Source organism: Jaculus jaculus, chromosome 9 (genome assembly GCF_020740685.1).
Source record: "Jaculus jaculus isolate mJacJac1 chromosome 9, mJacJac1.mat.Y.cur, whole genome shotgun sequence".
NCBI lineage: Eukaryota > Metazoa > Chordata > Mammalia > Rodentia > Dipodidae > Jaculus > Jaculus jaculus.
The window spans coordinates 12,600,081-12,612,956 of record NC_059110.1 but is presented as its reverse complement, the minus strand read 5'-3'; the positions used below and the strand labels follow the sequence as shown (position 1 = coordinate 12,612,956).

Sequence of the window (12,876 nt, the reverse complement as noted above, 5' to 3'; positions counted from 1 at the left end):
GGAGTTTTCACTGGGAGAGGTAGTGAACAAATATCAATCAAAGGCAACCTGGAGTTCCATGAAAGAAGACTCAATGTGGGGTCAGGCTTTGTAACCCATGCAGTGCCAAAATATGGTTTGTCGTTTCATAGATTTCATAAGTAACACTCCTAGTCTCCTATAAACTATGAGTGAAATATTCCCATAAAACTCCTGAGCAGGAAAGATGGCTCGGCTGTTAAAGTGCTTGCCTACAAAGCCCAATGACCATGGTTCTATTCTCCAGGACCCACGTAAAGCCAGAGACACAAAGTGCAGCATGCATCTGGAGTTCATTTGCAGTGGCTAGAGGCCCTAGCATGCCCATTCTCTCTGTCTGTCTCCCTTCTGTTATGTCCCTCTGCTTGCAAATAAATATATATATATTTTTTTTAAAAAAAAACTCCCTTAGTGAAAGAAATGGAAATAGAAAGACAAAAGGATCTTTTCTGTTTGCCCCACCTGTGTTTGACTGATATGAATCTATTCTTCAAAGCCAGCTCAAATACCTGCTCCTTTAAGAAGTCTGCTCCGACGGCTTTAGGCCACGGAGGAAACTACGCCTGGTGCTGTTACACTTGCTTCTGTAGTGCCAGGTATAATATCGTCTTATTTGTCAACTTGTATGGCCATTGCTGATTGACTGCTAAATCTTTTTTTTTTTTTCTTTTTGGTGAGTTACTTAAGAACAGGCTGTTTTAAGCTATTTTTGGCACTTCTATTTTTTTTTTTTTTTTGTATCTGTGCCCAGCACATAGTTGGTAATAAGTTATTGCCAGCAAAGAATGGATCAGAGAATGTGCTATGTGAAGAAAATCTCACCATGGTATTTCAGTCTCTCATTGAGGAGTCCTGAAAATCCTCCATAAATTTGCTAAGGGGAATTTCTTCTCCTTTCAGGACCAACGGGTCGCTGGTACTGATTACAATGCATATTGTCTCACAATTTGCATTGCAACTTCAAGAAAAATGGTTATTTTTAAATATAGAATGAACAAATATATTTGTTTTAATTTTTTCAGAATGGTTGAGTTTGAAGTATTTTATTTGAAATGATATAATTGAAAGTATTTTAATGTTCATAAATATAACTGGATGGTATGACTGAACTCCCCAATTTAAAACTGGCTTTTCTTGGCTGGAGAGATGGCCTGGCAGTTAAGGCGCATACCTGCAAAGCCAAAGGACCCAGATTCGACTCCACAGAAACCACATAAGCCAGATGCACAAGGTGGCAGATGCATCTGGAGTTTGTTTGCAGTGGCTGGATGACCTGGCACACCCATTCTCTCTCTCTTTCTCTCTCTCTCTCTCTCTCTCCACTTCTATCTCCCTACCTGCCTCCCTCTCAAATAAGCAAATAAAAATAAAATATTTTTAAAAACTGACTTTTCTCATTTTCTGTATAGGATATCATTTATTTTCTGGAGAAGATTACTTCAAATTTTAGTTAGCTCTAAAGTCTATTTTATTTGAATTGTTTTCAACACACACGTTTGACATGGTGAAAAATAGTTTAAAAATAGCCACCAAAGGTCTATGATTAGGAAGAAATGATTCAGCATATAAGGTTTAAGTGGCATTACTCAACAAACATAAAAAGGGAAAAGAGAATAACTCAAGATTAATCACAATAAAACCAACAGAGAAATAAAGGAACTACACAGATTTTCTTTACTTTTATTGGCCACATTAATAATGATAAACCAGACTTTTGTTCTGAAGCCCTAAAAGACATTTTGTAGTACCGTTCCCCTGCACTTGGAGAAGCATCACTGAAGAAGAAGAAGAAGAAGGAGGAGGAGGAGGAGGAGGAGGAAAAGGAGAAGAGGAGATGATGACCTTGCATCTTACTCTACTCCCTTGTCACTGAACTTCTGCATGGCTCTGTGCAACAGGAGGGCACACTCATCTTTAATATCCACATGACTCTGGAAAAGCCACTTGGCCTCCAGATCCTACTCTATCAGCTTCCTGTCTCCCCTGTTGCCCAGCCCCTCTGCCCCACACAACCTACAGACAATACTAAGAATATTTCTAAGTCATAAATCAGATCACAATATTCCTCTATTAAAAAATTACTCTCTCAATACTCGTCACAAGTAGAAAAATATACATTGTCTTCATTAAAGAAGTTATACAAGGTGCCTGATCTACTCTCCAGGAAAGCCCCTGTCCACAACTCCCTTCATCCCTTCACTTCTTCCCAGCAAAGTTGGCCTTTATTTATTTATTTGTTTGTTTGTTTACTGGCCCTGAAGCATGTCTGCAGTTCCCCTTGCCTGACAAGCCTTTTCTGAACATCTCTGGTTGACTGTCCACAGCCTATCACTTTGATGACAACTCCAACTCCAATATCAGTTCTTTTGTAGGGTGTCCCCCAAAAAGGCTAGACAAAGCCATATCCCCTCCACCCAACCTCTGTCACTGCCCTGCATACTGCCTAACTTTATCTTCTTCGTAGTACTCATCATTAAGTTCTTCAAGTCATTTGTTTGAATCAGCCCCTCTTGAACTCAGCCCTTCATGGTGTTCAAGGGAATGGGGCCCTGCCTGGATCTGTTGGGTCTTTCCAGATCCTCAACAGTACCTGGCCTATCACAGGCACATAAAAATACGAATCAGGGCTGGAGAGATGGCTCAGAGGTTAAGGCATTTACCTGAAAAGCCTAATGACCAGGGTTGATTCCCCAGTACCAACTTAAAGCCAGATGCACAAAGTGGCATGTGCATCTGGAGTTTGTTTGCGCTGGTAGGAGGCCCTGGTGAGCCCATTCCCATTCTCACTTTCTGTCTCTTCTCTCTCCCTCTCTCTCTCATACAAATAAATATTTTTTAATTAAATACATCATTTACCAGATTGAAAGATTTATCAGAAGAACAAATCATTTGGCTTAGAGGGAACTCTCTCCTTTTTATTGCTCTTTTTTATTAATTATTTTATATTTTTTTTGTTCATTTTTTATTTATTTATTTGAGAGAGACAGACACAGGGAGAAAGACAGATAGAGGGAGAGAGATAGGATGGGCGCGCCAGGGCTTCCAGCCACTGCAAACGAACTCCAGACGCGTGCGCCCCCTTGTGCATCTGGCTAACGTGGGACCTGGGGAACCGAGCCTTGAACCGGGGTCCTTAGGCTTCACAGGCAAGCGCTTAACCGCTAAGCCATCTCTCCAGCCCTTTTATTAATTTTTGATACAGCATCTCACTGTTTAGTTTTGACTAACTGTCTTTAAACTCACATGCCTTCTGCCTCTAATACTGAAGGCTGGGATGACAGACATGTGCCACCATGTTCAACCCAAAAAAAATTCTTAGTAAAACATAAATATCTTTCATGAAGTTACTTATAACAGTTAGCTTCACTTCTCTGGAATGCAGTTCCTCATTTGCAAAACTAATATAGGTTCTTTTATGAAAGTCAAATAAAATTATCTTTCTTGAAGGTACATGGAAGCACCGTACAATTATAAAGGAGTTTAGTCTAAGATCTATAGGGAAATATTCTTGAAGAGTGTCAACAAGGTCACAATAATCATCTGCCCATCCCTTAAAGTTCTAAGTACGCACTAGTATAGTCATAAACAAACACTGTAGGTAAACAAAAAAAAAAAAAACATTGAACACTACCTCTGACTTTAAGATCTTCACAATTATACAAATGAAACACATACACAAAATCTAAAGTTACAAGGCCAATTATAATGCCATTGAAAAGCAAAAAGAAATAGAACATGCCAGAAATTGAGACGGTTAAGAATAAATAAATAAATATATATATATATATATATATATATATATATATATATACACACACATACACACACACACACACACAGACAGACAGACAGACAGATAGATAGATAGATATACATATAGATATATATATAGATAGATAGATAGAGAGATATAGATATATATACATATAGATATATATACATATAGATATATATATACATATAGATATATATGTATGAAATTGTCATAATGAAACCCATACTTTTAGAAGCTTACTAAAAGAAAATAATTCATTAAAAAAGCTGAAGAAGGCAGATTTTCTCTGGCCTGGAGGACCAGGGACAGAAGAAGCCATGCTTGAAGCAGACGTGAAAGACGTTAAGCAGGTAGAACTGGAGCAGGTTTGGGAGCATGCTTCCTGCAAGTTGGGACACTTACTGTCCGTACAAGAGCAGGAAAATGTGGGAAGCTCCCAGACTGATGGCAAAGGAGGGACGGGTAACAAGACTGTCACAGAAGCTTGAGGAAATCCAAACGGCCCTCAGCAAAAAGCTGGAGAGTTGGAAAATGAACTGGAGAAACAGTGAGGAGTCACTGACAGGCTCCGTGCAGTAAATCAATACCGCTAGAACTACATGCCAGGAGCTCCAGTTGGAGGGAAGTTTTTAAAGGGATAAAGCTGCTAGAATCAGGGAAATTAAAAAGAGCCTGCTATTTCAAGAGCTAAGAAGGACTTGGGCTGAGCCAGCGGGAATGGAAAGCAGCAGGAGGGCAGCCATGCCCTGCAGCTTAGGACTGGGGGTGCAGGCCATGAAAATGAACTGTCTGAGGCAAAAACAGACAAGCAAGTTTTATGAAAGTTTGAAAATCAGTTCAATATTCAACCATAGGGTTTATAATAATTCACTTTGCAATCGTGAGTAGAAAAGTAAATTTTCCTTTATCTTTTTTTTTTCTTGTGAGTGTGCATATGCACCTATGTATGTATATAACCATGGATATATTGCAGTTGCTGATAAATTGTCGTGCAATTACCCATTTGCCAACATCTCTATTGCTTTGTAAAGAGGATACTCAATGCTTACATGATAAGGCATATCCTGTTAAAATGAAATCTGAATTTCTAAAATTAATCCTACCTCGGTGAAATCTTCAAGTTCCTTCTCTACCCCTGGCCAGTTTTCCGGGCTTAGTTTTACTAAATGGCTACTTGGATTTTCTCTAGTTAATTTTTTTTGGGGGGGGCGACAAAGGAACGGTACTTGTGAAAAACATCAAAGTGTGGTAACTGTTCTGTTTAAATAATCTGGAAAACCGAAACTCCTGAGGCTGAGCTTATAAATATTTATCTCCTTTCTTTACTGTTTGATCTTTCTCCCGGTGGTCCAAAAACTATAGTCAAATTACAGCCACTGTGCGTCCTCTAGGGCCCTGCCGCTGCTCCCTGGTGGGTGCACACCCCTCTTCCATGGAGGATAGTGTGTCTTCTCTGCTCTGGGCTTGTCCCCTGCTGTCTAGAGGATGCTCCACATCCCAGCCTCAGACAGCTTTTAAAATGGAAGTTAAACTGACTACATCACCCTTATGCTCACATCTTCCAAAAGCTCCCCTAAATTTACTCAGAACAGAGCATCCACAGTCCTTGAATGGTTCACAGACCCCCCTGTGGTATGGCCACCACCACCTCAACTGCTCAAACTCACTGGCTCCAGCCACAAGGTCCTCTTGGCATGACTTCACACCAAGGAGACCTTGACTCTGCTGAGGAAACTCCCCTCTCTCTAGTCACCCACCTGACTTCCGGCGCCGTTGAAGATTTCTGTTCGGCCCTGAGCCCTCCATGGGACCCATCCTGACGACCCATCCATTGCTGCCACAACCCAATCTCCAGCCTCATCACCTGAATTTCCTTGAAACAGGGCACTAGGGGCTTATGACAGTCCTTGAACCACAAACCTGAAAAGGTTCATATTTACTTCTAAACAAAAAATTGGGTAAAATAAGACTAAGAAGGATAATTATTAAATTACTATGTTTATTGAGGCAAGTACAGAAGCAAAGGAAGGAAAATGAATACACCCATGTAGTTTGAAAGCCCACATGGTGGGCTAGGAAGAAATGTAAAAAGAGAAATAGAGAGGAAAGAAGAGAAAAGAAAAGAAAATAAAGAAAAGAGCCCATGTGGAAAGTAAGGGACAGATGGTTCTCCTCTCGTCTCCACCGCAACCTGGAGTTCACAAGAGATGAACAGGTGCCCAAACAAGTTGCCCTCCCCTGGTAGACAGATTGATAACCTTATGGTGACGGGTCCTACCTTCCAGCTCAGGAAAGCCAGGGGGCCAGCCAATTGGTCTGGGCTAGGGGCTGTCTCAGAAAGAGGCTAGCCATGATACCAAATTCCAGAGGCTGAACTTAACTCACCACAAGGTTAACATTAAATCCTAGGAAACAAAAACTCCCTTTTGGGGGGGAGGGGGGAAGGCGGCACAGGTTGTTTGTAGAAAAACAAATCTAGGGAAGAGATAAGAAATCAGATCATCCTATGGTCTCTAGCAAGTGAAGATGGCAGAGGGCAGACATTTCTGTCTACTTTCAGGGGCCCAGTCACCCGAATCACCTGACAAAGCTACCTGATTCTTCATCATCCTCACTCCCCCTTCTCTACAGTTTATACTGCCCCTCCCCCACATCGCCACCCACAAGTTTGACTCCACGAAGGAGAGTTATTTTACTCTGTTGCAAGGATGGAGGAGGGCAGAGCCCGGGACCTGTTCGTTGACTCAGCAGAAGAACACAGGCGACAGACTCTTTTAAATTAAACTGAAAAGAAAAATGACATGGTGAAAGCGTCAATGATATTTATAACTCTGAAATCACTTTGTAACTTAAAAAAATAACCAGGTTTGAAATGTGAATGAAGGCAGTTCCTTTTTCTATTCTTTGCAGACATTTAAGAAATCCTGAATAATGATATCTACAAATTATTTCCAAAAATATGATATGTATATACCCCCATCTATTTTGAGGCTATTTTTAATAAGCCTGTCAAAAAGAAAAACCTCTCCCTATTTCCAATTCCTTTAAGAATATATGGATGTCCTCCCCACCATCAACCCTTTGAAGCTTTTTTTTTTTTTTCCAATATAGCATCAAATAACTCAGAGCTAGGTTTTACAGTGTTCCTTACTCTTGGACAAAAAGTGATTTGGCCTATTAGAATCAGGCATCTAAACTGTCTGGTGCTGAAAATTCAGCTTGTCTTTCTTTACTTTCTAGCAGTGAGAAAGACAAAACATTCAATTAATATTTTTTTAAACTTTAAAGGTTTTTTTTTTGTTTTTTTTTTTTTTAGGCAGGATCTCACTCTAGTCCAATCTGACCTGGAAATCACTCTGTAGAGGTCAGAATCACTTCAAGCTCATTGTGATCCTCCTGCCTCAGTTCCTGAGTAGTGATATTAAATGTAGAGAGGGATGGGGGACTTGATAGGATGGTATTGTATATATATAAGTAGAAGAATAGATTAATGGGGGTGAAAAGGCCCAAGTGAGGTCAGGGGAAGAGACTGAGTAAAGGAAAGTTGGAGGGAGGGCTAACCAAAATCTAAGTGCATACAAATGTCATATGGAAACCTACTCTTTTGGACAATAAAACATCAGAAGCCATAGATTGTTACTAGAAATTTTTCAGTGCCAGGGATGGGATACCTTCCAGTGAGTTGTTGGCCAGGGAGGTCCCTGATGCCCTCAAAACATTACAGGCCATTGCCAAGGACCTTGGTTTCCCACCAGGAATAGATGATAAGACCCTATTGCTGAAGACTCTGCATACTTGGGGCTACAAGGTCTCTGTGAAACCCTGCTGGAGCTGAGCTGAAAACCTCCTCCATGTAGACCAGCTGACAGAAAGCTGGAAGAAGCAATTCTGTATGCAGTTCAATGGGAGAGAGAGAAATCACCAGTAGAGATACTCAACAGTGGACACTGCAAGCCTTATATTTGGCCAGTCATGCCAAATGAGCCAACAGGTGCAATAGTGGCACATCTGTTATGGGGGAAACCAACTGCCAATTTGACCAGAGGCCCACTCCATGGGAGGGAATACATCCCTGATACTGAAAACCTACAACAGGGATAGTCATGAGCTATAGGTGTGTAACATCTGCTGCTGTCTGGCTAAGTGTATATACTATGCTCACCAAACTGCCCAGTAAGCACTTCTCTTAATGTTCATACCCATATATTAATGCTACTCTCACTTTTGGTTAGAGAAGCTTCTTCTTTTCAGATGGCAGTGACCTTGGGAGGACTCAGAAAACACCATTGTGCTGAGAAGAAGTGACAGGAGTGCTCAGCACTGAAATATCTCTGTCACACCTTCCAAGGCTTAAGGTCCATTGCGGAAGAGGTGGCTGGAAGAATGTAAGAGCCAAAGGAAGGGTAGGACTCCTTACAACATCCTCCCCCCAGACACAAAGTGGCCTGGATATCCATGACCTCACAGTGCCTGACACTACCTACAGAAGACCATCATAATAGGAGGAAAAGATGATGACATTAAAATAAAAGAGAGACTGATTGAGAAGGCAAAGGGGTATGATGGAGAATGGAGTTTCAAAGGGGAAAGGGAGGGGGAGGGAGGGAATTTCCACGTGCTATTGTCTACAATCAAGGAAGTTGTCAATAAGAAAATAAATTTAAAAATAAAGGTGTGGCTACCACAACCAGTTTTCCATTTTCCTGGACTGTATTACTTTATTCTGTTAGCGTCGTCATCATATAATGAAAACTCATTACTCAGTTTTTAAACAAGAGTTTAGAAAACACTATTTTTCACCCTAATTCATAGCTAGGCTATATCACATTGAGTCAGGTGACAACTTGATTTATGCACAAGATAAAAGTCTCCAAGATTTTTTTTTATTTCATCTGTTTAAATAAAAGCCTAAATGTTATTTTCACAAAATGCCTTGCATGTCTGTTTTATAGAAACAAGACAAAACAACAACAAAATCTGCTGGACAATATGTGAGCAGAAAGAACATATTCTGTTGCTAAGCTGGAAGAAAGTCCAACTATCCCACACTTATCTGACTATTTTCCAATGTATTTTTGTAGGGAAAAAAAAATGTTAGCTTTAGTGGTCTGTCAAAAGATTATCAAATTGGAACTCTTCAGAGAAACAACATTTGATTGGTAACTCAGATAATTCTAAACAATCTTTTGAATTGAGTGACCTTATAAGGGACCTTACTGATCTTGTCAGCATTCCTGTGTTTACTATTCAAACAAACAACCCTGAGGTTTGGGCTATGGATGGGCACATATCATGAAGAAGCGGAGGAGCACATTAGATAAAAGCAGACCTTGGAGAGTCTGACCACAAGCACCACATTTACTGAACATTCTGCTCAGGTCATTCAACAGCTCTAAACCAGTTTCCTCAGACATAAAATAGAGACAGTAATATCTAGTTCCTCATGATCTTAGGAAAGGAAGCAAAAAGTAACCCTGGCGGAAGTGGTGCATGAACCTGACACATTAAAATCCAGAGCACTGGGCTGGGAGATCGCTCCACAATTAAGGCACTTGCCTGCAAAGCCTAAGGGCCAGAGTTCAGTTCCCCATAACCCACATGAAGCCAGATGCACAAGGCGGTTCATGCATCTGGAGTTCATTTGCAATGGCTAAACCCCCTGAGGCACCTATTTTTTTTCTCTCTCTCTAACTACGTCTTTCTCTTTCTTTCTCTCAAATAAATAAATAAAATATTAATAAAAAATCAAGAGCATCCATTTACAAAGAGAAACTGATAAAGATGTGAAAAAAAAATAAGTGACAGCTGGGCGTGGTGGCACATGACTTTAATCCCAGCACTCGGGAGGCAGAGGTAGGAAGGAGGATCGTCATGAGTACAAGGCCACCCTGAGACTACACAGTGAATTCCAGGTGACCCTGAGCTAGAGCAAGGCCATACCTTGAAAAACCAAAAATAAAAAGAAGAAGAAAAAGAAAAAGTGAGACTTGCTCACTTTTAGTTAATACATATGATATATGCATTTATTATGCCAAACAGAGAAGAAAACTTTTAAAATCCTATCAATCAAAAAATGAGGACGAGAAACCAGAAGAGTAAGCAATAGCTAAAAATGTACAGAACCTTAACAATGGAACAAATACGTGAAAAGAAGGTTGGCCTTATTGGTAATCACCAAAATGCAAACATAATGCCATTTCTCAGGGCTGTGTGAAGGTTAAATGAAGCTGAGTTACATCGCCTGGCACATGGTAGTTATTGCTGTGACTTATTTGTGGTGGCTGGGGACACACGTGCCACCACGCATGTGTGGCAGTCAGCAGACAGGCTTGAGGTGTCTGCACTCTTCCTCCTTCCTTGAGACAAGGTCTCTCTTCTGCCTTCACCTCCCATCCCCACAGGCGCATCGGGGTCACAGCCGTCTGCGCCGCTGTGTGTCTGGCTTTATGTGGGAGCTTGCAATGACTGAACTCGGGTTAGCAGGCTCACAAGGAAGCAACTTCAATCGCTGAACCATCTCCCCAGTCCACAAAACTATGGTATTTACTAACAGCCTCAACTTCTAAAGCTTAGAAGGAAATTTGGCTTCTTTTTGTATTTTTATTTTCTTTCCCGAGGTAGGGTCTCACTGTAGCTCAGGCTGACCTGGAATTCACTATGGAGCCTCAGGGTGGCCTCGAACTCACGGCGATTCTGCTACCTCTGCCTCCCCAGTGTTGGGATTAAAGGCGTGCACCACCAAGCCTGCCCACCCCCCCCTTTTTTTTTTTAATTTTTTAAGTGAACACACATCACTCTACAAGCAAATTAGTGAACTAGCCTCACTCCTGACTTTTAATGGTGCTCTTTTTCTGCTCTGTTTTTTATTGATTTTTAACTTCAGTTCATGTTGTTACAATACAGGCACCTAAGCCAGGCACTAGAAATTCTTTCTGAGAATAACTAGGGTAAAAACAAAAATCATGCAACAATGGGCCTATCACTCAGAAGCCCTTTCCACCTCCGGGATTCACCCGTGGCTCATACACAAACACACCATGTTTGTCATACCCGTGGGTTGCTATGGAGAAGGCTCAACATCAGCAGCCCTGAGGACCGCTCCTTCCTTTAGTCAGTTCTTAAAAATTGATCAGCTGAGGCAGCGTCGGCGTGGCTGGAGGAATGCCTCCCACCCATGTGATCAATGACCCGCACATGGTGCACTCACCGGAGGGGTGGAGGAAGTGGCACAGGCGTAAGGAGGGGGTGGTGTCTCGGCAGCTATTTCCGCATCTTCCTGCTCACTCTCGCTGTAGCATTCTACATGAAAAAAAATAAATAAATAAACAAAAATGCTTTAGGTTTCAGTGTTCTCGTTGCTTCTTTCCATAATGCATGAGGCATGAGCAGAGGTCTCCCTTTCCATCTGGCTATTGCAGTTTCAACCCAATTCACAAAGTAAGAACCCAGTGAACTACCTGGTGCAAAAGATTTCTAGAAGAGGGAGAAACATATGGCCCTACCCTGCTTGTGCTTTTAAGCATCATTGAGCAGAAGGAGAGTCTACCATAGCTCAGGAAAAATAAAAAACCAGAAACAAACAAACAAAAAAAAAAAAAGAATTCTTCTGGGGGCGTGGTGGTGCATGCCTTCAATCCCAGCACTTGGAGGCAGATGTAGAAGGAACACTTGAGTTCTAGGCCAGCCTGGGACTATAGAATGTATTCCAGGGTCAGCCTGGGCTAGAGCGAGACCTTACCTTGAAAAATCTAAAAAGAAAAACATTAAAGAATTCCTCAAAAAGCTGTGAGTCATAAAATCATAGTCAGGGGTGTTGGCAGCACTCAAAAATGAGGTTTGTGAGGGGCCTGGCCTGATAACTCAACCACCCATGGTACCCAGAGAGCACCGGGAAGGTGGACTGAGCCAGTAAACTCATCTATTATGCGGACATCCCCAAGGGATGCTCTAGAAGACGACACTGAAATAGCTGGCGGCCGAATGGTAGATGATCTTAAATACCAGAATCAGGAGTCCTTTTTGCACAGCTTCTCTTTTCGCCAGTTGGTAGCCAATGGGCATATATTTTATGGAACTGAAAAGGTGGTTAGACACTGATGGCACATTATCAAGTTGAATTCCTTTATTTATTTATTTTTTGAATCAAGTTGCCACTTGCCCATTAATAAGTTTAAGATTTTTGCGAGCAAACATCAGACTCCCTGTTTGCAATCCTGCAGTCTAAGGGTTTCGGCACCAGGGTTTGCTCAGTGGCCCTGAAACCCAAAGTCTCCCTCTCCTCCACATAAAGGAGTAATTGCATCATTAAGGACTAAACTCCTGTATCTTGTAAACCAACCCTGAAAGGTATGGACTGAACTAGAAACATGGAGAGTGTCCCAGTATAACCTTCAGAGTACAGTTTCAGAGCATTTTATCTCTGCATACACCTGGTGGAAATGTTCAACGATCCGAGAGGAAATAGTGGGATGTAAGTTATCTGACTAGATGATGACATGCTCATGTCTGTGAGTAAGAATTCAGTAAAGAGGGTGATAAAACATTTGCATTGGCAATTGTTTGAGATATCAGTGAAGCCTACAGCTGCTCAAGTGTGGGTGAAGTGTGAATTCACTGAGAGCTGGCACGGGAAGCCCTGTGCTGAGGTGAGTCTGTGTGAACATGTGTGTCTCCATATTTCAGATTATTTCAAATGCCAAGCTATGTTTCACCAGGATCAGACTAAACATAGAACTTGAAGTTGCTTTATCCATCCTGATTTGTTCTGTTCTGATAGCCTTACCAAATTTTCAGATAGAGGCAATAGAATTTACCTTCATCCTTGGTAGTGGATTCCTGGTGGATTACAGCTAATCCAAGTTTATTCAACCACCTAAGATTCAAGTGCAAAGTAAATGTTGGACCAAAGACATGCGCCCCTTAACCAGCTCATTCCCCCCACCCCAGATCCTGAACTTGTTTCTTTTATCAGACTTTATCATGAAATGAAGTCTTAATTCGAGTTGGTCTGAATTGTTTCAAAAGCAGCATAAATTGTTGGCATAGAAACCTAAGACCTCTGATTTTACAATGCTTTCCTTACA

At 41.4% G+C, this 12,876-nt stretch overlaps 1 protein-coding gene across 5 annotated transcripts in view; it reads right to left on the bottom strand.

Moving 5' to 3' along the window:
- Positions 1-12,876, bottom strand: part of Ipcef1 (interaction protein for cytohesin exchange factors 1) — a 178,637-nt gene that overhangs the window by 34,131 nt on the left and 131,630 nt on the right. For all 5 annotated transcript variants that reach the window (XM_045158521.1, XM_045158519.1, XM_045158520.1 and 2 more), the window contains 2 exons: positions 12,607-12,665; positions 11,001-11,092 (listed from right to left, as the gene is read on the bottom strand). In XM_045158521.1, coding sequence (XP_045014456.1) covers positions 11,001-11,092; positions 12,607-12,665 — 151 coding nt within the window. The remainder of the gene's footprint in view (positions 1-11,000; positions 11,093-12,606; positions 12,666-12,876) is intronic.